This window comes from Neophocaena asiaeorientalis, unplaced genomic scaffold (assembly GCF_003031525.2).
Source record: "Neophocaena asiaeorientalis asiaeorientalis breed wild unplaced genomic scaffold, Neophocaena_asiaeorientalis_V1.1 scaffold1132, whole genome shotgun sequence".
In the NCBI taxonomy this organism is placed as follows: Eukaryota; Metazoa; Chordata; class Mammalia; order Artiodactyla; family Phocoenidae; genus Neophocaena; species Neophocaena asiaeorientalis.
In genome coordinates this window covers 233,330-259,147 of record NW_020174472.1, presented here as the reverse complement: position 1 = coordinate 259,147, position 25,818 = coordinate 233,330, and the positions used below count along the sequence as shown (strand labels likewise).

Here is a 25,818-nt window from a genome sequence, read left to right as displayed (position 1 = left end):
CCCCTAAAGCTCCCCCACCCCTTCCATCATGTGAGGTTACTGTGAGAAGATGGCCGTCTGTGAACCAGGAAGCTGGCCCTTACCACCTACCCAATGAGCCTCTTTCATCTGGATGTTCATCTGTACCCTTTGTCATTACCCTTTTATAATAAATGGGTAAACGGTAAGTAAACTGTTTTCCTGAGTTCTGTGAGCCACTGTAGGAAATTAATCAAACTTGAGGAGGAGAGTCATGGAACCTCCAATTTATAGCTGATTGGTCAGAAACACAGGTGACAACTGGGGTTTGTGATTGGCAGTCTCATGGGACTGAACCCTTAATCTCTGGGATTTGATGCTATCTCCAGGTAGATAGTGTCAGAATTAAGTTTCTAGGACACCCAGCTGGTGTTGCAGAATTGCTTGGTGTGTGTGTGGGGGGGGCACCCTCACACATCTGTTGTCAGAAGTGAAGTGTTCTTTGTAAGAAGAAAGGAGACACACAGGAGTGTAGGTTTTCTTTTCAACAACCTAACAAACCATGTAAGATGTATTTAAAGCAGGGCTAAGAGGGAAATTTAGAGCACGAAATGCTTACATTAGAAATAAGGAAAGGTCTTAATTAATATTCCAAGTTCCTACATCAAGAAACTAGAAGGGCAAAAATAAACCCAAACCAAGCAGAAAGAAAGAAAGAAAAGAAAGAGGTTTTTTTTGTAGATATAAGATAAACTTTTCCTAAAACTTACATGGAAAGGCACAGGCTCTAAAATAGCTAAACAATATTGACAAAGAATAGTGGGAGAACTCAACCCAATATCAGTGCTTAATTGTATTGCTACAGTAATCAATACACACATAGGTCAGTGGAACAGAACAGAGAAACCAGAAGTAAGCCCTCCCTGTATGCTGAACTTATTGTAACAACTTCATTGAAAATATAATTCACATACCGTGAAGTTCACCTATTCAAAGTATACAATTCAATGGTATTTCAGTATATTCACAGGGTTATGTAACTATCACAATTAAATTTAAAACATTTTCATCACCACAAAAAAGAAACCCTCTATCTATTAGCGCTCATTCTTCATCTCCTCCATCAGCCCAAAGCAACCACCAGTTTACTTTCTGAAATTTGCCTATTCTGGATATTTCAGATAAATAGACTCATACAATATGTAGTCTTTTGTGACTGGCTTCTTTCACATAGTGTGATGTTCAAGGTTCATCCATGTAGTGTGTGTATCAGTACTTCATTACTTTTATTACTTTCGATGGCTGAATAATATGGGCATTTGGGTTGTTTCCACTCTGGCTATTATGAATAGTGCTGCTATGAACAATTTGTGTACCAGTTTTTGCATGCATGTATGTTTTCATTTTTCTTAGGTATACACCTAGGACTGAAATTGCTGGTTCATATAGTAACTCTATATCTTTATCTTTTTAAGGAACTTCTGGAATGTTTTTCCAAGGCAGCTGCTTCATTTTAAATTCCCATTAACAACGTATGAGGGGTTCAGTTTCTCTACATCCTCACCAGCACTTGTTATCTGACTTTTTGATTCTAGCCATCTTAATAGGTGTGAAGTGGTAAGTCATTTTGGTTTTGATTTGCATTTCCCCAAGGACTGATGATGCTGAGCATCTTTTTATGTGCTTTCGGACCTTTTGTTTATCTTCTTTGGAGAAATGTCTATTCAAATCCTTTGCCCATTTTTAAATTGTGTTAATTGTATTTTTATTAGTTACTTGTTAAGTATTCTTTACGTATTCTGGATACAAGTCCTTGTCAGAACTGAATTTTTATTTTTTGCGGTACGCGGGCCTCTTACTGCTGTGGCCTCTCCCGTTGCGGAGCACAGACTCTGGACGCGCAGGCTCAGCGGCCATGGCTCACGGACCCAGCCGCTCCGCGGCATGTGGGATCTTCCCGGACCAGGGCACGAACCCATGTCCCCTGCAACAGCATGCGGACTCTCAACCACTGCGCCACCAGGGAAGCCCCTCCTTTTACTTTTTTATACACAGGAACAGTTTTCCAATTTTGCAATCTTAGTGTAATTGTAACAGCTCTGTTCCTCCTCAGAACAAAACTTAAGTTATTTCTACAGGTTGCTTCATCATCACACGATTATTTTTATGTTGTATAGTTTCAAACAGATGTAGTTATTTATTTACTTCTCTATTTTTAGCCATATTGTTTATATTCAACATTTTATTACTATGTACAGTGTTTCAATAACTTTGTGAATATAACATTTGCATTTTTACATTTCCTCAATATAAAAATTACCAGCTTATTTGCTTTTTGTCATTGGTTACTTTGGTGAGACAAGTTACATTGAAGCTCTGCATCTTATAACAAAATTTCTAAAGAGGTGAGGCATGAATGTGGGTTAGGACTAGAGATAGAAGTTTATGAAGTATTTTCAGACATAGGTTGAATATGAACCAGAGGGTGTAACAAAGAACTAAGAACTGAAAGAATGATGTTTATACTCTGTTTTGCTTTTCTTTATAACGCGTATCAATTCCCAGTATATATTAGTACCTTTTTTTTCCTATTAAATTTCTCCCATAATAAAATGTCAGCTCCACGGGTGGGGATTTTTGCACGTTCACAGTTGCGTCCCCAGCATCTACAACAGTGCTTGGCACACAGTAGGCGCTCAATAAGTGGAGAATGAAAGGATAGGGAGGACAGAAGAAACAGAAAAATAGAGCAAAGAAAGAAATCCAGAGCACCTTATCTCTTAACTACGCCCGCATCCTCCCGGGATGCCCCCCTCCGGCGGGCCCCAGCCCTCACACCCAGCCTCGCCAGCTGCGTTTTTCCAGCACCGGGCCAGGAGCCCCACCTGCTGCGCCCGGGCGCGGGCCCGACCACCGCGCATGCGCAACACAGCCGCGTCCGCTACTCGCGGCCGACGCGTGCACCGAGCCTGGACGCCTACGCGACGCGAGCAAGCTGCACCTGCGCAGTTCGAGCCGGCCAATCCAGGTCCGGGCTGGATTCGGTGGCGGGAGCGGTGGGTTGGACGGCCTGAGAGGGCGGGGCGAGTGCGAGTTCTGGGTCGCAAGGTCGGGGTGTTAAGGAGCGTGGCAGAGACGACGCGAACGGACGAGGCAGGAAGCGGCTGTCTGCCCGGCCCCCTGCGGCGAGCAGCCCCAGGATGCTCCGCGCCGCGCCGCGCCTGGCCCCGGACTCCAATTCCCAGCAGCCACTGCGGCTGGCGCCGACAGCCTGCCCGAGCGCTTTGGCCCCTTTGTGAGTCCGCCCGTCGGACCCGAGATCGAGTCCACGCCCCGGCCGCAGAGCGCTCAGCTCCCAGCCTCCGCGAACGGTGCGGAACGAAGTGCGGACTCTCGGGGAGAAGGCGGTGAGGAGCCCGGGGTGGGTGCGCGCGCCTGGGCAGGCCTGTCGGGCGGGAGCGGGCGTGTGAGGGGGCCTGTGACGGTGGGAGCCTGGGTCCGGTGTGTGTGACCGTGTTTGAACAGAGTGAAACCGTGTGACAGTGTGTGAGGCTGTGTGGGACCGAGGGAGAATGTGTGACAGTGTCTGAGAATGTGACAGGGAAACCGTGTCACTGTGTGTGAACAGTGTGACCGTGTATGGGACCGTGTGTTACAGTGTCACTGTGTGTGTGACCTTGTGTATGGGGCTCTGTGCGACGGTGTGTGAACAGAATTTGAGAATGTGTGTGACAGTTTCTGTAACAGTGGACGTGCAGCTGTGTGTTCACGTGAGACTGCTTGAGATTGTGTGACCCTAGGAGTGTGTGACAGTATATGGCACCGTGTGTCATCATGTCAGTGACTGTGTGACTCACTGCGAGGGGTGGGCAAGCTACAGCTCGGGAGCATGTCCACAGTCTGCCAGGGGAGCTGCCAGCATGAGGGATTGTGTGGTTTGTGTGGTGGCTGGGAGGCTGTGTGGATGCTTTGGGAGGCCAGTGTGCTCCAGGATTTGGGAGACTCTTGTAGCGGGAAGACCGAGATTGAGATGAAGGGGAAGAGAGGGCGTTTACGGAGAGGAGAGTGGGAGAGGGGAAGAGAGCTGGAGAGGAGGAGAAAGGCTCGGGCCTGGAGAGCAGAAGACCGAGCTGCTGGACCTTAGTCCTCTCTGGCACAGAAGGTCTTTCCGTCCCTCTCTTAGTGAGGAATCGAAGAGAAAAAAGGACGGGGAGACCTACTGTGTGCTACTTATGAAAATAAATGATTGAATGATATTTATTGCACACAAAGGATGACCAGGCACTGTGCTAAATGCTTGATGTGGATCATCTTATGACCCTCCCAACCGTTGATAGAGAGTAGGTACTACTCTGTTGATGAGGAAATTGAGGTTTGGAATAGAGGCTGCAGAGCCAGTTAAGTGGTGGATCAGATGTTTGAGCATTCTGATCCACGAACCTAGTTGTTCTTACCACTAAGTTATGCTGCTTCTGAGATCATTTCTTTACTCTCCAAGGCAGTGAAGTTTAGTGGAAAATAATTAATGATTAAGGGGTTGCAGTGACTGTTTCTGCGTATCCCTCCCCCCAGCCCCTTCTGAGGAAATTTCTTAGAAAAGTTGAGAGATTGGTTTTCAGGTGCATTTTATGATAAGCCAGGACCAGAAGCAGGATGTTCTTTTTGGTCCAGTGTCTTCCAGACCACGTGATCCCTCTGATGCCTACTCTGTGTAAAGATGCTTTCTCTGAGGCATTCACTTTGTAGTTTTATCTCTCATCTTTGTAGAAAGGGTGGGGACACATTTCCTTTCAACGTCATCATCTGGTGGAAAGACTAACGAGTCAGACCTGGATTCCAGTTGGGCTCAATTACTTAATTACCATGAGGCATTGGATGATATCACTGATGAATAGCCTGCATGTGTGAAGGGGGAAATTATCCTTATTTGGCAGTGCCATTCTGAAGCATAAATACTGTTACTTCTTATAAATATAAACGAGGTATCTTAAGCACAGAAAGTTTATGTTGCATATTGAGATCTAAAGCACGTGGGAGATTTAAGTGGAGTATAATCTATAAAAATATTGAATCACTATGTTGAACACCTGAAACTAATATAACACTATAAATCAACTATACTTCAAAAAATAAAGCACATAGGTGAAAGAATTATAAATTTAGATAGGAATGACCAATGCAGTGACACCTCGTATCTACTTCTGTGGTTGGGGAGAACTGCACAGAGAAGGAAAGGAGAGTATCTAGGCTGGTGATGCTGGGAGATGAGGGCAGGCCCAGCATTTCATGTTTTCTTTCTCCCTCTCCAGCTCTGTTTTCTCTGGACACTGCCCTTCTCCCAAAGAGAAGCCAGAAGGTGGAGGACAGAAGGGCTGTCCTAAATTCTTAAAGCCATGTCTGAGGTAAGGAAGCTTTTCTACTCTCTTCTCTGAAATGCCTTGTTTTTCAGATTTTATATGAACATTTTGCTTTTCTTCTGAAATTTCCCATTCTAAAATTCCATTCATTCAGTGACCTGGTCCTCATGTTCTCCAGTCTAGTAAAAGGAGGTCCCCCAAAACCCACTGAGCCTCCTTTTTTTTTTCTCAGCCAGAATTTTCATCTTCATTCAAGAAACAGTTTAGCACTTCCTGCGGGTTAGGTGTTCTGTTGGGAGGTCTCAAGAGGCAAAAATACACTCCTTGGTGGAATCTGAAAGTCTTCCCTGTAGGGAAGTGAAGTGATTTACTGAGGTCAAGGTGGGTGTTCAGATGTGACCAACAGTTTAGAGCTTTTCCACAGACCTGGGTTTGAAAAGTAGACAGGGACTACTTGGGGAAGTCTTAGCTGTAGTATTGATACATGACAGGGTTGCTTGCTCAAGGTGATTTTGAGGAGTGGGATTTGTTGTGTCTTGAGTATTAAAGTGTGGGTCAGCTAGGGCAGGAGTGTTTTTCAGGCATTCTGCAGGCACTGAAGAGTAGGATTCCATGGGGGTAATGAGGTCCTGTTCTAGGGATATCCTGACTTAGTAGCTGGTTACAGCTAAAATATTCTAGATCATGCAGTAAAGATTAGAGGAGTTAATATGGAAAAATAGCAGGGAATTTTTTGAAAAAGGAGAATAGTAGGGAGTATTGAATCTACATAAAAAAATGGCTAAATACATCTGTAATAACAAATCGTAAATAGTAAATAACAAAAATAGTATAGAATGAGAGCCAGAAGAAATAAATGAAAAAAATCAGCATATAATATCCAGAAACAAATGCAAATATGCATAAGAATAGAAAATATTTATTCATTCACTGAACATATAGTTATTAAAGACTTACTGTATATTAACTGCTGGCAATACTGTGGTGAAAAAAATACTGTCTTCATGGAATTCAATGTCTACTAGTTTGTTTATTACATAATAACGTAATGATGTTATTTTAAATCAGTGGAGAAGAGCTGGAGTATTCATTTAGAAAAAAATTTTCTTCCTCATACTTTGAGGTTAAATACATTTTGTAGGTTAAACATAAAAAATAAAACCATACAAACTACTACATCTTTTTATTTTCTTACATCTTAAGATGACTCAGAAGCAGAAATCACCTAGAGAAGCACTGTGATGATTGATGATAAAAGTGCTCTATGTTTGCACTGCCCAATACAGTAGCAACTAGCCACATGTGGCTGTGGAGCACTTGTATGTACTAGTGTGACTGAAGAACTGAATTTTTAAATGTTAATTGATTTAGATTTAAATAACCACATGTGGCTAGTAACTAGTGTATTAGACAGCAAAGATGTAGGTTCATAAAATGATAAAGCCAGGAAGAAAATTACGGGTGATCTTGTCTAAGACACTTGTTTTACAAATGAGGAAAAAGCCAAGGAAGGAAAGTGATGTATACACATCACTAGTTAGTGACTGTCAGATGTAGGAAGTTGTACTCTATATTGAGGGTCAGTAACACAGATGATGGTGAGAGATTTAAAGAGGGTGGTAGAAAATAATGAAGGACTCTAGGGAGCAGTGTGCTCAGTGTGATGGAACACATCATTTCACTCCTTGGCCCAGAAACTTTGTTCGCTTCCCATTTTACTTGGAATGAAATCCAGTTTCCTTACCTGGGCCTCTAAGGCCCTACATGATCCAGCTCCTGGCTACCCCACACCTCATTTTCTACAAGTCTTTACTGCTCTCTGTTCCAGTCACACTGGTCAACTTGCTGTTCCTCAAATGTTCCAAGCTACCTTCTATTTCTGAACCTTTGCGTTTGCTCCTCCCTCTTCTGTAATTCTCCCCTAGATGATGACATGGCTGGCTCTCCCACTTTATGTATTGACAGATTTTTGTTCAAAAATCACCTCTTTGTTAAGTTTTACATTATTTTTTTAAAAAATAAATTTATTTTTATTTATTTATTTTTGGCTGTGTTGGGTCTTCATTGCTGCGTGCGGGCTTTCTCTAGTTGTGGCGAGTGGGGGCTACTCTTCGTTGCAGTGCACGGGCTTCTCATTGTGGTGGCTTCTCTTGTTGGGAGCATGGGCTCTAGGTGTGTGGGCTTCAGTAGTTGTGGCGTGCAGGCTAAGTAGTTGTGGCTTGTTGGCTCTAGAACGCAGGCTGAGTAGTTGTGGCACACGGGCTGAGTTGCTCCACGGCATGTGGGATCTTCCTGAACCAGGGCTTGAACCCATGTCCCCTGCATTGGTAACTTTCAGTTACCTTACCTTGTTTTTTGTCATAGTATTTAATAGTACATGACACTGTATGACCATATGGTTTTTGTTTTTTTTTTTTTAATTGGGGTATAGTTGCTTTACAATGTTGTGTTAGTTTCTCCTATACAGAGAAGTGAATCAGCTATACGTATACATATATCCCCTCTTTTTTGGATTTCCTTCCCATTTAGGTAGCCACAGAGCACTGAGTAGAGGTCCCTGTGCTATACAGCAGGTTCTCATTAGTTATCTATTTTATACATATTAGTGTATATATGTGTATGACCTTATGTTTAGTGTCTTTCTCCTCTGTTAGAATATTAACTCCACAAAGGGAGGGGCTGTATTCTGTTCACCTTTGTATTCCCAACTCTTAGAACAAAATAGGTAGTAGTCATTCAGTAAATATTTGCCAAATTAATATATGAATCAACAAAGGAATGAATTTGTGAGACCAGGGCAGCAAGAGCCAGCAGGCAACCTCTTTTTTCCTGCCACTGAATTGGTAATGGAAGAAGGAGAAGGCAGAGGATATGATGTGTAGAACAGACAAAGCCCATCAGCCCAAATGCTCTTTCTGGGATGCCACCCCAGACCTCCTGAATCACAGTCTCTTGTGGTGCTCTAAAGATTATATTTAAAGTATGCCTCTTATAAACAGTATATAGCCTTTCTTTTTTTTTTTCTTCTCCCCTGCGCTCACAGCCAGGCACTCGGCCCAGTGTGCCTCCCAATCCCCTATGCCTCTCATGATCCCTTGTGCCTCCCCGCAAAAAAGGTTGGCTGGTTTTTAAAAATCCAGTCTGATAATCTTGGTCTTTTTAAATAAGCGTTTAGTACATTTTCATTTAATGTATTATTAATATATTTGTGTTTAAGTATACCATGCTGCAATTTATTTTCTACTTATCCCATCTGTTCTTTCTTCCTTTATTTCTCCTTTTTTGCCTTCTTTTGGATAAATCAGGTTTTTCCCTAGTTATCTTAATTATACATTACTTTTATTATTCTTTTAGTGGCCACTCTAGGATATGTACTATTGCTTCTTACGTAATGATCTTCTTTCTTCTTTCTGTAATCTTCCTTCTAAATAATTAGTATTCTTGCCACTTTCTGAATAAGGTAAGTCCCCTATTATTAGTAGATATAATATTTTGGGGGACTTACCTTATTGAGTTTATAATTAGTTTGGGGGCTCTTAGTTTCTTCCTGTGTTTTGATGCTTCCATTTTCCTTTTATTTCCATTTCCTTCCATTTTCTTTCTATGTGAAGAACCTTTATTAATATTTCTTTGACTACCGGTCAACACTTTACTCCCAGCCTGAATTATTTTTTCATTAGGTCCTATTCTGACTGGGTCAAAATAGTGTAAACTGTTTTCTGATGTTAAGTAACTTTGGGAGATCCTAGTCTCAATGGAGAGAAAAACTTTTAGGAATATATTTTAAGAAAATAATAGAGACCTTTATAGCATCATAGTGAGAAAGTAAGATTCATATAACTGAAAATAAGCAAGGGGATAGTAAATAAGATATCACATATTTACATCACGTAATATTATCTAACAAGTGATGTTATAAGAAAATGAATATGTATAGATAATCATAGACATGTCTGTATAAGGAAACATTTGAACAAATATATACTAACTAAATTTTGATTGTTTCTAGGTCGGGTGCCATGGTAGGTAGGTGCTGAGGGTTGAGGACTTCCAGTTTTTTACCTTAGAAAGGGAAAAAAATTCACTGAGGGTAGAAATACCAGACTTTTTTGTTTTTGTTCTCTTAAGCCATCACCATATTTTATAAATTGTATTTATTACTTTTTATTGACATAAAAATTGACATATTTTTATTGACATTGATTTACAATGTTGTGTTAATTACTGCTGTACAGCAGAGTGATGAGTTATACATATATACATTCTTTTTTTAATCTTCTTTTCCATTATGGTTTATCACAGGATATTGAATATAGTTCTCTGTGCTATACAGTAAGACTTTGTTGTTTATCCATTCTATATATAAAAGCTTAGATCTGCTAAGCCCAACCTCCCACTTCATCCCTCCCCCAACTTCCTCCCCCTTGGCAACCCTCAGTCTGTTCTCTATGTCTGTGATTCTGTTTCTATTTCATAGGTAGGTTCATTTGTGTCATATTTTAGATTTCACATATAAGTGATATCATATGGTATCTGTCTTTTTCTTTCTGAGTTACTTAGTATGATAATCTCTGCTTGCATCCATGTTGCTGCAAATGGCATTATTTCATTCTTTTTCATGGCTGAGTAGTATTTCAGTGTATATATGTACCACATCTTTATCCATTCATCTGTCGATGGACATTTAGGTTGATTCCATGTCTTGGCTATTGTGAATACTGCTGCTGTGAACACAGGGGTGCATGTATCTTTTTGAATAATAGTTTTGTCTAGATATATGCCCAGTAGTGGGACTGCTGGATCATATGGTAATTCTATTTTTATTTTTCTGAGGAACCTCCATACTGTTCTCCATAGTGGCTGCACCAACTTACCTTCCCACCAACAGTGTAGGAAGGTTCCCCTTTCTCCACACCCTCTCCAGCATTTGTTTTGTAGACATTTTAATGATGGCTATTCTGACTGGTGTGAGGTGGTACCTCATTGTAGTTTTGATTTGCATTTCTCTAATAATTAGCGATGTTAAGCATCTTTTCATGTGCCTACTAGCCATCTGTATTTCTTCTTTGGAGAAATGTCTAGGTCTTCTGCCCATTCTTCTGTTGGATTGTTTGTTTTTTGGGGTTGTATGAGCTGTGTGTATAATTTGGAAATCAAGCCCTTGTTGCTCACATCATTTGCAAATATTTTCTCCTATCCTGTACGTTGTCTTTCCGTTTTATGGTTTCCTTTGCTGTGTAAAAGCCTGTAGGTTTGATTAGATCCCATTTGTTTATTTTTGTTTTTATTTCTATTGCCATGGGACACTGACCTAAGAAAACATTGGTACAATTTATGTCAGCGATTGTTTTGCCTGTGTTATCTTCTAAGAGTTTTATGGTGTCATGTCTTATGTTTAAGTCTTTAAGCCATTTTGAGTTTATTTTTGTGTGTGATGGGAGGGTGTGTTCTAAGTTCATTGATTTACATGCAGCTGTCCAGATTTCCCAACACCACTTGTTGAAGAGAATGTCTTTTTCCCATTGTATATTCTTGCCTCCTCTGACAAAGATTAATTGACCATAGGTGTGTGGGTTTATTTCTGGGCTCTCTTCCATTCCATTCATCCATATGTCTGTTTTACTGCCAGTACCACACTGTTTTGATTACTCTAGCTTTCTAATATTATCTGAACTCTGGGAGGGTTTTGCCTTCTACTTTGTTCTTTTTCTTCAGGATTGCTTTGGCAATTCTGGGTCTTTTATGGTTCCACATGAATTTTAGGATTATTTTTTCTAGTTCTGTGAAAAATGTCATGGGTAATTTGATAGGGATCACATTAAATCTGTAGATTGCTTTGGGTAGTATGACCATTTTAACAACATTAATTCTTCCAATCCAAAAGCATGGGATATCTTTCCATTTCTTTGAATCATCTCAGTTTCCTTCATCAGTGTTTTATAGTTCTCAGTGTATAAGTTTCATCTGCTTGGTGAGGTTTATTCCAAAGTAATTTATGTTTTGAGTTGCAATTTTAAAATATTTTTTTTTACATTCCCTTCTCATATTTCATTGTTGGTGTAAAGAAATGCAACTGATTTCTGTACATTAATGTTGTATCTTGCTACCTTGCCAAATTCGTTTATCTGTTCTAGTAGTTTATGTGTGGACTGTTTAGGGTTTTCTATATGTAGTATCATATCATCTGCATATAATGACAATTTTACCTCTTCCCTACCAATCTGGATTTTTTTTTTTTTTTTTTTTTTTTTAGTTTTGGCTGCACTGCGTCTTTGTTGCTGTGCGCTGGCTTTCTCTAGTTGCGGCAAGTGGGGGCTTTGTTGTCATGCGCGGGCTTCTCATTGTGGGGGCTTCTTTTGTGGAGCACAGGCTCTAGGTGCGCAGGCTTCAGTGTTTGTAGCACACAGGCTCAGTAGTCGTGGCTGGCAGGCTCTAGAGTGCAGGCTCAGTAGTTGTGGCGCACAAGCTTAGCTGCTTTGCAGCATGTGGGATCTTCCCAGACCAGGGCTCGAACCCATGTCCCCTGCATTGGCAGGCGGATTCTTAACCACTGTGCCACCAGGGAAGCCCTAATCTGGGTATCTTTTATCTCTTTTTCTTATCTGATTGCTGCAGCTAGGACTTCCAATAGTGTTGAATAGAAGAGGTGAGAGTGGTCATCCTTGTCTTGTTCCAGATTTTAGCAGGAATGCTTTCAGCTTTTCACTGTTATTATATTGGCTGTGGATTTGTCATGAAGAGCTTTTATTATCTTGAGGTATTTTCCCTCTATACCCGTTTTGGTAAGAGTTTTTATCATGAATGGATGTTGAATTTGTCAAATGCCTTTTCTACGTCTATTCAGAAGACCATGTGGGTTTTGGCTTTTCTTTTATAATTGTTCGTAGTATTCCCTTACGGTTTTTTGTATTTCTGTGGTGTCAGTTGTTATGTTTCCTTTTTCATTTCTTATTTTGTTTAATGAAATAAGTTCTCTCTTCCTCCTTGAAGAGCTTGGTGAGAGGTTTGTCAATGTTGTTTATCCTTTCAGAGAACCAGCTCTTAGTTTTATTGATTTTTTCTATTTTTTAAATGTCTTTTATTTATTTCCTCTCTGATCTTTATTGTTTCATTCTTTCTGCTGACTTTAGGTTTTGTTTGTTCTTCTTTTTCTAGTTCTTTGTGGTAGGTTAGGTTGTTTGAGATTTATCTTGTTTTTTGAGGAAAGCCTGTATTGCTATGAGCTTCTAAGAACTGCTTTTGTTGCATTCCATAGATTTTGTATGGTTGTGTTTTCATTGTCATTTGTCTCAAGGTATTTTTAAATCTCCTCTTTGATTTCCTCATTGACCCATTGGATTTGTAGTACCATGTTGTTTAGTCTCCATGTAATCATTTTTTTTTCATTTATTTTTCTGTGGTTAATTTCTAGTTCCATGCCGTTGTGGTCAGAAAAGATGCTTGAGATAATTTCTATACTCTTAAATTTGTTGAGGCTTGTTTTATGCCCTAGTACGTGGTCAGTTCTAGAGAATGTTCCATGTGCACTTGAAAAGAATGTGTATTCTGGTTTTTTTGGATGTAACGTACTGAAAATATCAATTAAGTCTAACTTTTCTGTTGTATCATTTAGTATCTCTTGTCTTATTGATTCTCTATCTGGAAGATCTGTCCATTGATGTGAACGGGGTGTTAAAATATCCTATTATTATTGTAGTCTTCTCAATTTCTGCCTTTACTTCTTTTTCTTTTTTATAAATGTATTATTTATTAGCTGCTTTGTGTCTTCGTTGCTGCACACGGGCTTTCTCTAGTTGCAGCAAGTAGGAACAGGGGCTACTCTTTGTTGCGGAGCGTGGGCTCTAGGCACACAGGCTTCCGTAGTTGTGGTGCATGGGCTCAGTAGTAATGGCTCTCAGGTTCTAGAGTGCAGGCTCAGTAGTTGTGGTGCATGGGCTTAGTTGCTCCACGGCATGTGGGATCTTCCTGGAACAGGGCTCAAACCCATGTCCCCTGCATTGGCAGGTGGATTCTTAACCACTGCACCATCAGGGAAGTCCCTCTCCCTGTATTTCTGTTAGTATTTGTTTTACGTACATGGGTGTTCCTATATTAGGTGCATATATGTTGACGTAAAATCCTCTTGTATTGATCCTTTTTTCATTATATAGTATCCTTCTTTATCTTTATGGCTTTTGTCTTAAAGTCTATTTTATCTGATATGAGTATTGCAACCCCACTTTCTTGTCATTTCCTTTTGCATGAAATATCTTTTTCCATCCCCTCACTTTCAATTTCTATGTGTCCTTTGCCCTAAAGTGGGTCTCTTGTGGGCAGCATATTTTAGGCTCTTTTTTTTTTTTTTTTCCCAATCTGCCACTCTGTGTCTTTTGATTGGAGGATTTAGTCCATTGACAGTTACGGTAATTACTGATAGATATGTATTTATTGCTATTTTAAACCTTGTTTTCCTGTTGATTTTATATTTCTTCTTTGTCCCTTATTTTTCCTTTTGTGGTTTCATGATTTTCTTTGGTATTATACTTATGTTCTCTTCTTTTTGGTTTTTGTGAATCTACTGTATGTTTTTGATTTGTGGGTCCCCTATTTTTCAAGAATGTTAACCTCTTCCTATATCTACTTGCCTTAGACTGGTAGTTATATAGGCTGAAACACATTCATTCTAGGAAAGAAAAAGAATCTACACTTTTTTACTCTCCTCCCCCACATTTTATGATTTTGATGTCCTGTTTTACATCTTGTTCATCCTTCTGCTGTTCATTGTGGTTACCATCATTTTCACACAAATTTTTGGATTTTTTTCTTTAGTCTGTGTCCTGGCTTTAAATTTAAAGTAAATTTAAGTAATTTACTTTCCAATTGTGATGTTTTTTTCTTTCCTATAGATTCTTCTTTTCTATTTAGAGAAGACCTTTCAATGTTTCCTTTAGGATAGATTTAGTATTTTAGTTTTTATGAGTCTGAGAAATTCTTTATCTCTCTTTCTATTCTAAATGATAATCTTGCTAGGTAGAGTATCCTAGGTTGTATATTTTTCCCTTTCAGGACTTTGAATGTATCTTACCACTCCCTTCTGGCCTGCAGCATTTCTGTAGAGAAATCACCTGGTAGCCTTATGGGGGTTTCCTTGTAATGAACTCTTTGTTTTCCTCTTGCTGCCTTTAGAATTCTCTCTTTAACTTTTGCTGTTTTTATTGTAATATGTCTTGGTGTAGGTCTGTTTTGGTTTATCTTACTTGGGACCCTCTGTGCTTCCTGTACCTGGATATGTGTTTCCTTCTTTAGGTTTGGGAATTTGTGTGTGTGTGTGTGTGTGTGTGTGGTACTCGGGCCTCTCACTATTGTGGCCTCTCCCATTGCGGAGCACAGGTTCTGGAAGCGCAGGCTCAGCGGCCATGGCTCCCAGGCCTAGCCACTCCACAGCATGTGGGATATTCCCAGACCAGGGCATGAACCCATGTCCCCTGCATCGGCAGGTGGACTCTCACCCCCTGCGCCACCAGGGAAGCCCCATTGAGAATTTTTCAGACATAATTTTTTCAAATACATTTTTGACCCCCTTTTTCTTCTCCTTCTGGAATCCCCATTATGTGTAGATTGGCATGGTTTATATTATCCCATAGGTCTCTTATATTGCTTTCATTTTTTTTCATTTGGCTTTCTGTCTGCTATCCTTGTTGGGTGATTTCCATTATTCTATGTTCCAGGTCACTTATTCATTCTTCTGCATCATTCATTCTGCTATTCATTGCCCGTAGCTTTCATCTCTGCGGATGAGTTTTCTAATTTTTTGTGGTTCCTCTGTATAGTTTCTAGTTCCCTTTTACAGTACTCTGCATTTCTGTCGATAGCTTTTCTTACTCCTCCAGTATTTTCATTATCTCCTTTTTGAAATCAGTGTCTATTAGAATGAAGAGGTCTGTTTCACTGTTTGTTCTTTCAGGGGAATGCTCTTGGTCTTTTAACTGGGAGTGGTTCCTCTGCTGTTTACCAACCAGTGTGGAAGGATTTCAATATTTGACAAGTCAGTTCAGCTGTTTAGGTCATCTACATACCAGCTCAGCTTAAGAGTAGATTTTGCTCCGTGACATGCCAGACCTGTGAAGCATATACCAAATCAGACAGCAAGCCTTGATAAGTCTGAAGCAGATTTACCACATTAGGAAGAATGCCCATTTTCAATTTCTAGGGAGCAGACTAGGTCATCTTCCGTGCTATCAAGATCCTTAATGTAACATACAGTGGTATTTAAAGAGCTATGTTTTAACATTTAAAAAACTCTTGCTCATTAGATGTGCACAATTGGGTATGTTCCTCTAGTGAGAGTTGTAGGTATTTTTTGATGGCACTTCATTATCACGTTTGAAATGTTCACTCTTTAACTTAATTAGTAGTGCTTAAAATTACTATTATTTTGTCTTTTAGGTAGCATGATAAGTTACCAGCTGTCTTTGAAACTTAGTGATGTTGTCAGAGCTGTTATGTAATCTTTTGTTGTCCCTGATTGTTCTCCATAATGGCATATAGTTTGTTATATTTTTGCAAAATCACCATAAAACTTTACTGTTTTTATTATATTTGTATTTAATTTTAGAAAACCAGTTATAAGCATCAAATATACTTTAATATATACCTTATTGATATAGCTGGAACATTGACCATTCCATTGTAGAATTTGGGAAAATGCTGGTTTAGACCATGTACATCCTGTAAGGCATAACTCATGTTTCTGCCTCCTCTTTGAAGCCTTTTTCACTGCCCCAGTCTATCCTTATTTTCCATATTGAGAAATGCTCTAGCATTTAGTACGAATAACATTTTACACTTGATTGTTTACAGTGTTGTGTTATTGCCAATTTCTGTGTGTATCTTTTCTCCATCAGTAGAGACTCTGAAATTGTATACTTTCCATGACAGAATATCAACACTAAGCAGAGAAGTTGTCTAGCAATACTTGACAAGTGTTGCTCAGAACTCAAGATACTGACAGATAATTTCACTACCTGTAGTATTTCTCTCTAGAAGTATAGACAATTTAATTTTTTAAACTATGCTCATGCGAGGGTAAGAACACTAGTTGAGCAAGAATATGTTTATGTCATTGCAGGATTTGGTGACATTTGGGGATGTGGCTGTAGATTTCTCTCAAGAGGAGTGGGAATGGCTGAACCCTGCTCAGAGGAATTTGTACAGGAAAGTGATGTTGCAGAACTATAGGAGCCTGGTATCACTGGGTAAGGAGGTCTCCCTGTAATTCAGAATCTGCACGTAGGGCTGCTTTCCAATGTAATGTTTGGGAAACCTCTGATATAGTTCGCTAAGTTTCTGATTTTTGTGCTCCCCCAGATAAATATAGTTTTGTAGAATTGGCAGCTTCATTAGACTGTCCATGCAACTTCATCTTCCCCATTCTTCAGAATACTTCATCTCTTCCTCAGCTCCCTTCTATAATGGCCTCACCTTCCTGATGACCAAGCAACTTGATCTGATTTATGGGCCTGGCTAATTCCCCTTTTATTTCTTGTAAGCAGGAGTTTCAGTTTCTAAGCCAGATGTGATCTCATTATTGGAGCAAGGAAAAGAGCCCTGGATGGTGAAGAAGGAGGGGACAAGAGGAGCATGCCCTGGTGAGTGAGAGAGAACTAGGCAGGCAGAGGCCATTGCAAGGAAAAGCTCAGCTATTCTGTAAAGTTCCAGCTCATAATTGATGTTTCCTGGGTAGCCTGAAAAGGCTCAAGGCCTGGGAAGAAACACTGTGGTGTGTCTAGCGTGAGTTCCCCAACCTAACTCTCCTCACACATTATGTGTGTATATTTTCTCTCACACATAACTGTCTTCTCTGATAACATTTTCTTATTCTCTGGATGCAGATGTCACAGTTATCTCCTTGTCCTTGCTTTTTAGTTTTACACACATTGCTCCATACTATGTTTAAAAATCCAGACACAGCAATGCATATTTTTTCCTTTTTGGTCACTCACTCCTTTCAGATTGAAGGATTGATTCATTTACTTATTCACGTGATTCACTGAATTTCTACTTTCATAAAATCATTCTGCTCAATTTTTAGCATTATTCAGAGGTTTACAAACCATCAAAGAAAAAATAAAGCATTTCCAGTTGTATTTTCAAGTCTGGGTAACTGGAAAGTGATAGCATTTAATAGAAACAAGTCAGAAGAAAGAACAGGTTGGTAGAGGAAAAGATGAATTTGGCTCGGGACAATAAGAGACTTATTTTTAAGAGATGGGGAGATTGCCAAGGGAAGATATGCAATGTATGATTGGAGGGAGATGGAGGGCAAGAAGAAAAAGTCTGATTTAGAGATGTTAGTGTGAAGGAATGAGGTCATAGTCTTCAAGTTTGAGAGAAAAGTCCTGGTACTTGGGCCTTTGTGGGGAAGTGGACCTTTGACAACTTTCTCAATGTCCTCTCTGGTAAATAACCTCCCTGTAGTTTCTTCCTTGGGTTAAATTATATAAATTAAAATTTTTCTAGTTAGTTACCCTTTTCATTTAGGTTACAGATTTATTTCTATGAACCTGAGCATAATAATCACTTATAATTGTTTTTCTTTTATATCTAGTAATTTCCAATTTTAATTTATTTTACATAGCTGTTATTTTTTAAAAAAATTGTTTGCTACTCAATTTTGTTAATTTTTATTTATTTTTAAAATCCAGCTTTTGGATGTATCTGTTAAATATATAGTGTCATCATTCTTCTCTTTTCTAATTCTCTATTTTCTGCTTTTCTCTTTACTAATTCTTTCCATCTAATTTCCTTAGGTTTATTTTGTTTTCCATTTTGCTGAAAAAAACTTAAACTATTAATTTCATTTTCTCATTCACTAATGACATTATTAGGAGTTTTAATTTTCCTCTGAATATAGCTTCAGGTGACTTCCATAGATTCTGATATGTAGTTGTTTTTCTTATTTCCATTTCCTAGACAACCTATTTTAAAAATTCCTTTTTACACAAGAGTTGTTTAAAAGAAACTTTTCTTGTTTTATTTTATCTTGATCAAATTGTTTTATCATATTTGATCAGGATAGTAATTAGTACTAATTCTACTCTCTAACGATTTGAGGATTTTATATGTCCTAATATAGCATTAGTTTTCTTTAACGGTTCCATATGTTCCAAGGTATAGTCTCTATTTTCAGTGTAAAGAGCTTATTACATGAGTTTCTTTTTTTATTATGTTACTAAAGTCTCTCTTTACTTAATCTTTCTTGATTCCATCTATAATTTGTTCTTTCTTATTTTTGGCTGCATTGGGTCTTAATTGTGGCACGTGGGATCTTTCATTATTGCGCACAGGCTCTTCATTGTGGTGCTTGGGTTTCTCTCTAGTTGTGGCATGCAGGCTCCAGAGCACATAGGCTCTCTAGTTGTGGCACGTGGGCTCAGTAGTTGTGGCATGCAGGCTCCAGAGTGCATGGGCTCTGTAGTTGTGGCACACAGGCTCTCTAGTTGTGGCATGCAGGCTCAGTTACCACGCGACATGTGGGATCTTAGTTCCCCAACCAGGAACTAAGAAGGCAGATTCTTTACCACTGGACCACCAGGGAAGTCCCTATAATATTTTTCTTAATAACTAATTATTTACATACAGTAAATTGCGTTCATATAAATTACACAATGTGATGAGTTCTGCCAGTTGTATACGTCCATGAAACCATCACCACACTCAAGACATAAAACGTTTCCATCACCCCAAAAGATAGCTTGTACCTCTATGCAGTTCATTCTTCTTCACTCCTGGCTCCAAACATTAATCTGATATTTGTCATTTTAGATTACTTTGCATTTAAACTAAATGGAATCATACTGTTATGTGTGGCTTATTTTGTCATCAAAATCATTTTGAAAATCATATTGTTTCATATATAAATAATTTACTCCTTTTGTTTCTGAGTAGCAGTCTATTGTATAGATGTTCCACACTTTTTCCATTCACCTGTTGATGCACTTTTGGGTTGTTTGCAGTTTGGGGCTATATGAAGTGGTCACATACAGGACTTTGTGTGGACATACGTTTTTATTTCTCTTAGGTAAATATCTGAAAGTGGAAAAACTGAGTCATATGACAGGAATATGTTTAAATTTTTAAGAAACTGCCAGATAGTTTTCCAAAGAGATTGTATCATTTTCATTCCCACCAGCACTGTAGAAGAGTTCCAGTTGCTCTACATCCTCACCATATCTTGGTGAGGTTTTTTTCTTTTTTAAAATAATTTTATTGAAGTATATAGTTGATTTACAATGTTCTGTTAATTTTTGCTGTGCAGCAAAGTGATTCAGTTACATACATATATTCTTTTCCATTATGGTTTATCACATGATACTGAATATAGTTTCCTGTGCTACACAATAGGACCTTGTTATTTATCCATCCTATATATTGATATAATACTTTGCATCTGCTAATCCCAAAATCCCAATCCTTCTCTCCCCCACCCCTCCTCTCCTTTGGCAAACACAAGTCTGTTCTCTAGATGAGTCTGTTTCTGTTTTGCAAATATATTCATTTGTATTGTATTTTAGATTCCACATATAAGTGATACCATATGGTATGTCTTTCTCTGACTTACTTGGCTTAGTATGATGATCTCTAGGTCCATCCATGTGCTGCAGATGGCATTATTTCATTCTTTTTTATAGCTGAGTAATATTCCATTGTGTGTATGTATGTATATATGTGTGTGTGTATATGTATACACACACATATGTACCATAGCTCCTTTATCCATTCACCTGTTGATGGACATTTAGGTTGTTTCCATGTCTTGGCTATTGTACATAGTGCTGCCGTGAACATAGTGGTGCATGTATCTTTTTGAATTATAGTTATGTCTGGATATATGCCCAGGAGTGGGAGTTCTGGACATATGGCAAGTCTAGTGTTTTGAGGAACCTCCATACTGTTTTCCATAGAGGCTGCATCAATTTACATTCCCATCAACAATGTAGGAGGGTTCCCTTTTTGGTGAGCTATTTTTAGTTTTATCCATTCTAATGATTGTGTTATGGTATCTCGTAGTTTTAGTATGTATTTATCTGATGACTAATGATGTTGAGGATCTTTTCATGTGCTATTGGCCATTCATATATCTATTGTGAAGTATTTGTTCAAATCTTTTGCCCATGTTTTATTAGGTTGTTTTATTATTATTGTAAAAGTTCTTAATACTGGTATACTTCATTTTATTGTGCTTCACTTTATTGTACTTCGCAGATATTGCACTTTTTACAAATTGAAGGTTTGTGGTGACCCTGCGTTGTCAGATGATGGTTAGTACTTTTTAGCAATAAAGTGCTTTTTAATTAAGGTATGTAAACTGATTTTTTTTAGACTTAATGCTATTGCACACTTAATAGACTACAGTATAGTGTAAACATAACTCTTACATGCACTGGGAAACCAAAAAATTCGTGTGACTCGCTTAATTGCAACATTCATTTTATTGGGGTGGCCTCGAACTGAACCCATGATACCTCTGAGGTATGCCTGTATAGTCCTGATACAAATTCTTTGTCATTTATGTGTATTGAGACATACATACCAATTGTGACTTGTATTTTTATTTTCCTACTACTGTCTTTTGAACATCCAAAGTTTTCAATATTTGTTAAGTCCAAATTATTGCCTTGGTTTGTCCCTTTTGTGTCATATCTAAGAAAGTCTTGCTACCCGCAGGTCACAAACATTTTCTTCTGTGTTTTCACCTGGGAATTTTATCATTTTGGCTTTATATTTTGGTATATGTTCCACTGAGCCAATTTTTGTGTCTTGTGTGAGGTAAAGGTTGAAGTTCTTTTTTTTTTTTTTCCCCCAATTTGTATATATAGTTTCTCCAGTACCTTTCTTTTAAAGACTTTCCCTTCCCCATTATATTGTCTTGTTGGTACCTTCACCGAAAGTCATTTGACCGTATATGCATGCATTAAGTTCTAAACTCTGTCCTTTCACCAGTACCACACTGTCTTGATTACTGTAGGTTTATAGTAAATTTTGATATCAGTTCAATTTGTAAAATCACTTTGACTACTTTAATAGATCATTTGCATTTCCATATAAATTCTAGGATGAAGTTGAGAATTTCCACCCAGAAAGCCTCCTGGGGTTTTGTTTGGGATTGTGTTGAATCTATGTATCAGTTTGGAGAGAAATGACATCCTAATATCATTTTTTTCAATTTCTGAGTATTGTTTATTTAGCCATTTTCTACAGTCTTAATTTCTCTTAGCAGTGTTTTGTCATATCCAGTGTAGTGGTCTTATATTTATATAGCTATATATAAAAAATATATCTAAAAATTTTTTTCCCTGAGTCTTTTGTGTTTTTTTGGTGCTTTTATATTAAAAAGACCATTTTCCAATTGTTTGCTGCTAGTATGTAAAAATGTAAATTGATTTTTAAAATTTTTTTATTGAAGTATAGTTCATTTACAATGTTGTTAGACTTTTATATTAACTTTACATCTTTTGACCTTGCTGGATTGATTTAGCAGTTGTTCTAGTAGTTGTTTTGTAAGTTCCTGAGGATTTTCTGCATGAACATTTTTTCTGCAAATACAGTTTTATTTCTTCCTTTCTGATCTTTATGTCTTTTTCTTGACTAATTGTAATAGCTAGGACCTCCTGTAAAATGTTGACTAGAATTGGTAAGAGCATATATACTTGCATTGTTGTAAGGGGAAATGTATTCACTCTTTCACTGTTGATGTTACAGATTTTTCATAGATGCCCTTTATCAGCTTGAGGAATTTCCTTTCTGTTCCTGGTTTGCCGAGAATTTTTATAATAAACAGGTGTTGATTTTTTTTTTTTTTTTTTGCGGTATGTGGGCCTCTCACTGTTGTGGCCCCTCCTGTTGCAGAGCACAGGCTCCAGACGTGCAGGCTCAGTGGCCATGACTCACGGGCCCAGCTGCTCCATGGTATGTGGGATCTTCCCAGACTGGGGCACGAACCTGTGTCCCCTGCATCAGCAGGTGGACTCTCAACCACTGTGCCACCAGGTGTTGAATTTAGTACAATACTTTTATATCTTTTGAAATGATACGATTTTCCTTTTTTTAATCTGTTAATGTGGTGAATTACATTGATTTTCATATATTAAACCAACCCTGCATTCGTGGGACAAACTCCACTTGGTTATGATTATGCTTTCATATGTTCCTGGATTTTATTTGCCATAATTTTATATAGGCTTTACATTTATGTTCATGTGCTACATTGATTTTGTAAATCATAATAGGAATTTTGGTTTTACTATAAATAAGGTGAGAAACCACTGGAAAGTCTTGAACAGAATAATAGGTGATTTGATTTGGGAATGAAAAGGGTAAGGCAAATTAAGGCCAATGGCAGGTTAATATAAAACCAAGAAATTTTATACAAAATTACTTCTATATGAAGGCATCTTAGCTTGAGTATCAATTGAAAACTTACATTTGGTTGGAACATATCACACAGAAAATGATACTCAGGAAGACCACTTCCAGGCTGCAAAAGTTTAACCATAGAGTTTTATTTACAGCCTATGGCAATTAATGGTACTGGGAGTTTATTCAGCCACACTGACATGAAATTGGTTTTTTAAGGGTAGTGAACTTAGCTTGAATGCAGGATAACTAGCAGCAAGAGAGGAAGGGTGTTTGCAGACTGTTATATTAATATATCTATAAAAAAATTATGATTTTCTGATAATTACCTTTAGTTATGCATGATTTATTTTCTTAATAAATTTTCCTTCATTCTCATTCTTTATAATCTCATTAGACAGCATTTAATAGCTGTTAAATCCTTGAACTTCTTATGTAGTTCATTCACCAATTTGTGCTTTAGAACTTCTTCTTTTCTAATGCATAAATACAAAAGACATTTGTTTTCTTGGTATCTTTTAGATTGGGAGTATGCATTTAAAAACAATGAATTTTCATCAAAGCAAGTTATTTATGAGGAATCATCCAAAGTAAGGACAATGGGAAGAAGCCATCTTAGTTATAACCTTGGCTGCTCCAGTTTGAGAGAAGACTCTAAAAATGAGGACTGGTTTAAGAACCACTTGGGAAGTCAGGAGATACATTCTAGTCAATTGATCATCACTCATAAAGAAATCCTGACTAAAGATCAAAGTAATGAATATACTAAATCTTGGCAAACTTTCCATCAGGATGCAATCTTTGATATAAGGCAGAGTTTTCCCACCAAAGAAAGAATACATAAGCATGAGCCACGAAAGAGAAGCTACCGGAAAAAATCTGTTGAAATGAAACGTAAGAAAGTCTATGTAGAAAAGAAACTTTTGAAATGTAATGAATGTGAGAAGGTTTTCAACCAGAGCTCATCTCTTACTCTTCATCAGAGAATTCACACTGGAGAGAAACCCTATGCATGTGTTGAATGTGGGAAAACCTTCAGCCAGAGTGCGAACTTAGCTCAACATAAGAGAATACATACTGGAGAGAAACCCTATGAATGTAAAGAATGTAGGAAAGCCTTCAGCCAGAATGCCCATCTTGCTCAACATCAGAGAGTTCATACTGGAGAGAAACCTTATCAGTGTAAAGAATGTAAAAAAGCCTTCAGCCAGATTGCACACCTGACTCAACATCAGAGGGTTCATACTGGGGAAAGACCTTTTGAATGTATTGAATGTGGAAAGGCCTTTAGTAATGGCTCATTTCTTGCTCAGCATCAGAGAATTCACACAGGAGAGAAGCCTTATGTATGTAACGTGTGTGGGAAAGCCTTCAGCCATCGAGGATACCTAATTGTACATCAGAGAATTCATACTGGAGAGAGACCCTATGAATGTAAGGAATGTAGGAAAACCTTCAGCCAGTATGCACACCTGGCTCAACATCAGAGAGTTCATACTGGAGAGAAACCTTATGAGTGTAAAGTATGTAGGAAAGCCTTCAGCCAGATTGCATACCTTGATCAACATCAGAGGGTTCATACTGGAGAGAAGCCCTACGAATGTATCGAATGTGGGAAGGCCTTTAGCAACAGCTCGTCACTTGCACAACATCAGAGAAGTCATACCGGAGAGAAACCTTACATGTGTAAGGAATGCAGGAAAACATTTAGCCAGAATGCAGGCCTTGCTCAACATCAGCGAATTCACACTGGAGAGAAACCTTACGAATGTAACATTTGTGGGAAAGCCTTTAGCTACAGTGGATCTCTTACTCTACATCAAAGAATTCATACTGGGGAAAGACCCTATGAATGTAAGGATTGCAGGAAATCTTTCAGGCAGCGAGCACACCTTGCTCATCATGAGAGAATTCATACCATGGAGTCATTCTTGACTCTTTCCTCCCCCTCACCCTCCGTGTCCAGTCAGTTGCCAAGACCTGTAGGTTCTATCTCCTAAATATGCCTTGAATCTGACTCTAATTAATTTCCATTCTGTCATCTTTGTCCAGTACACAATAATCTGTTTGACATGGACTATGGAAATAACTCTCTAATTGATCTCCCTGTGTTTACCATTTCCTGCTAGTAGTGCATATTACAGTCAAACTTGTGTTTAAAAAGTTTAATCATATCACTTCTCCGTCATTAAAACCCTTCATTGGCATCCCATAGGTCTTAGGTCAAGGCACACATTCCTCAAAATAGCCTAAAAGACCTCCAACCCCCAATACTTTGTTCCAGTCTACATTTCAGAGTCCCATCTCATGTTATCCACCTCATTCTTTGGCTACTTATCAACATTAAGCATTTATAGTGCAGCATCAAATAGATCTGGGTTCCAATTCTTACTCTTCCATTTTCTGGCCCTCTAGTTTTTGGAGAAACCTTTTGTCCCTTGTAAGCTTCAGTCTTTTTATTTATATTATGGAAAATAATAATGGTACTACCTCAAGTTAATGTAAGGATTAAATGAGATAATGCATGTGAACTGCTCAGCAGAGTGCCTAGCATAAAGTAATCACTCAGTAAACACTAATGTAAAATAAAAAGGTACTATGAAAAAAGAATATCATCTCAGCAATGATTATCTGCGAAATAACAAAGCAACCCAAAAGACTGTAAAGGTTTTTGATTAGGAACAGCAGTCATTGTTCTAAAGGTGGCTGATAGGGGTATCCAGCACAGGAGAGTTAATGTTGGAGTCCATGATGACAGAGTAAGATGGGGGCTTCTGTTTCAACATGAATACACAGAGATATGATTTTGTTGATAAGAAAAACTAACTTCATTATATAGTCAACAGTTTTAAGAAGCCAGGTGTTAAAAATCACTTGTAATAAGTAAAATTTACTGAGATGTATTCATCATTTGCATTTAAATAAAGGCAATATAGTTTTTAAAAGACAGAAAACTTTAAAAGATCAATAACCAAAGAAGAATAGAAAGTAAAATTTAAGTTTAACTCACCTCTCTTAATTCCAGGTGGATGAATTGTATTAAACACATGTCATTTAAATAGAAAAGTTGTTAAGCTTCTAAGCTGTAATTCCAAAACTAGAGGGAAAA

General features: G+C 38.3%; 1 protein-coding gene across 5 annotated transcripts; it reads left to right on the top strand.

Moving 5' to 3' along the window:
• The first annotated feature begins 2,400 nt into the window (after nt 1–2,400).
• On the top strand, nt 2,401–25,612 carry ZNF583 (zinc finger protein 583). Of its 5 annotated transcripts, XM_024757226.1 has the most exons (5): nt 2,401–3,365; nt 5,268–5,360; nt 16,423–16,549; nt 16,844–16,942; nt 23,232–25,295. In XM_024757226.1, exons 2-5 carry the CDS (start codon nt 5,352–5,354, stop codon nt 24,707–24,709), a joined length of 1,713 nt encoding a protein of 570 aa, XP_024612994.1. In that variant the 5' UTR covers nt 2,401–3,365; nt 5,268–5,351; the 3' UTR covers nt 24,710–25,295. The 5 variants fall into 5 exon arrangements, with proteins under 5 accessions (XP_024612994.1, XP_024612995.1, XP_024612997.1 ...); XM_024757227.1 differs by lacking the exons at nt 16,423–16,549; nt 16,844–16,942; XM_024757229.1 differs by lacking the exons at nt 16,423–16,549; nt 16,844–16,942 and having other exon boundaries at nt 23,232–23,315.
• The last annotated feature ends 206 nt before the right edge of the window (nt 25,613–25,818 follow it).

Coding starts and splice junctions, on each gene's coding strand:
- ZNF583 (XM_024757225.1), top strand. CDS start 16,411: ATGTCATTGCAGGATTTGGTGACATTTGGGGATGTGGCTGTAGATTTC. Junction 16,550..16,846: donor TAGGAGCCTGGTATCACTGG/GTAAGGAGGTCT, acceptor TCTTGTAAGCAG/GAGTTTCAGTTTCTAAGCCA. Junction 16,943..23,231: donor GACAAGAGGAGCATGCCCTG/GTGAGTGAGAGA, acceptor GGTATCTTTTAG/ATTGGGAGTATGCATTTAAA.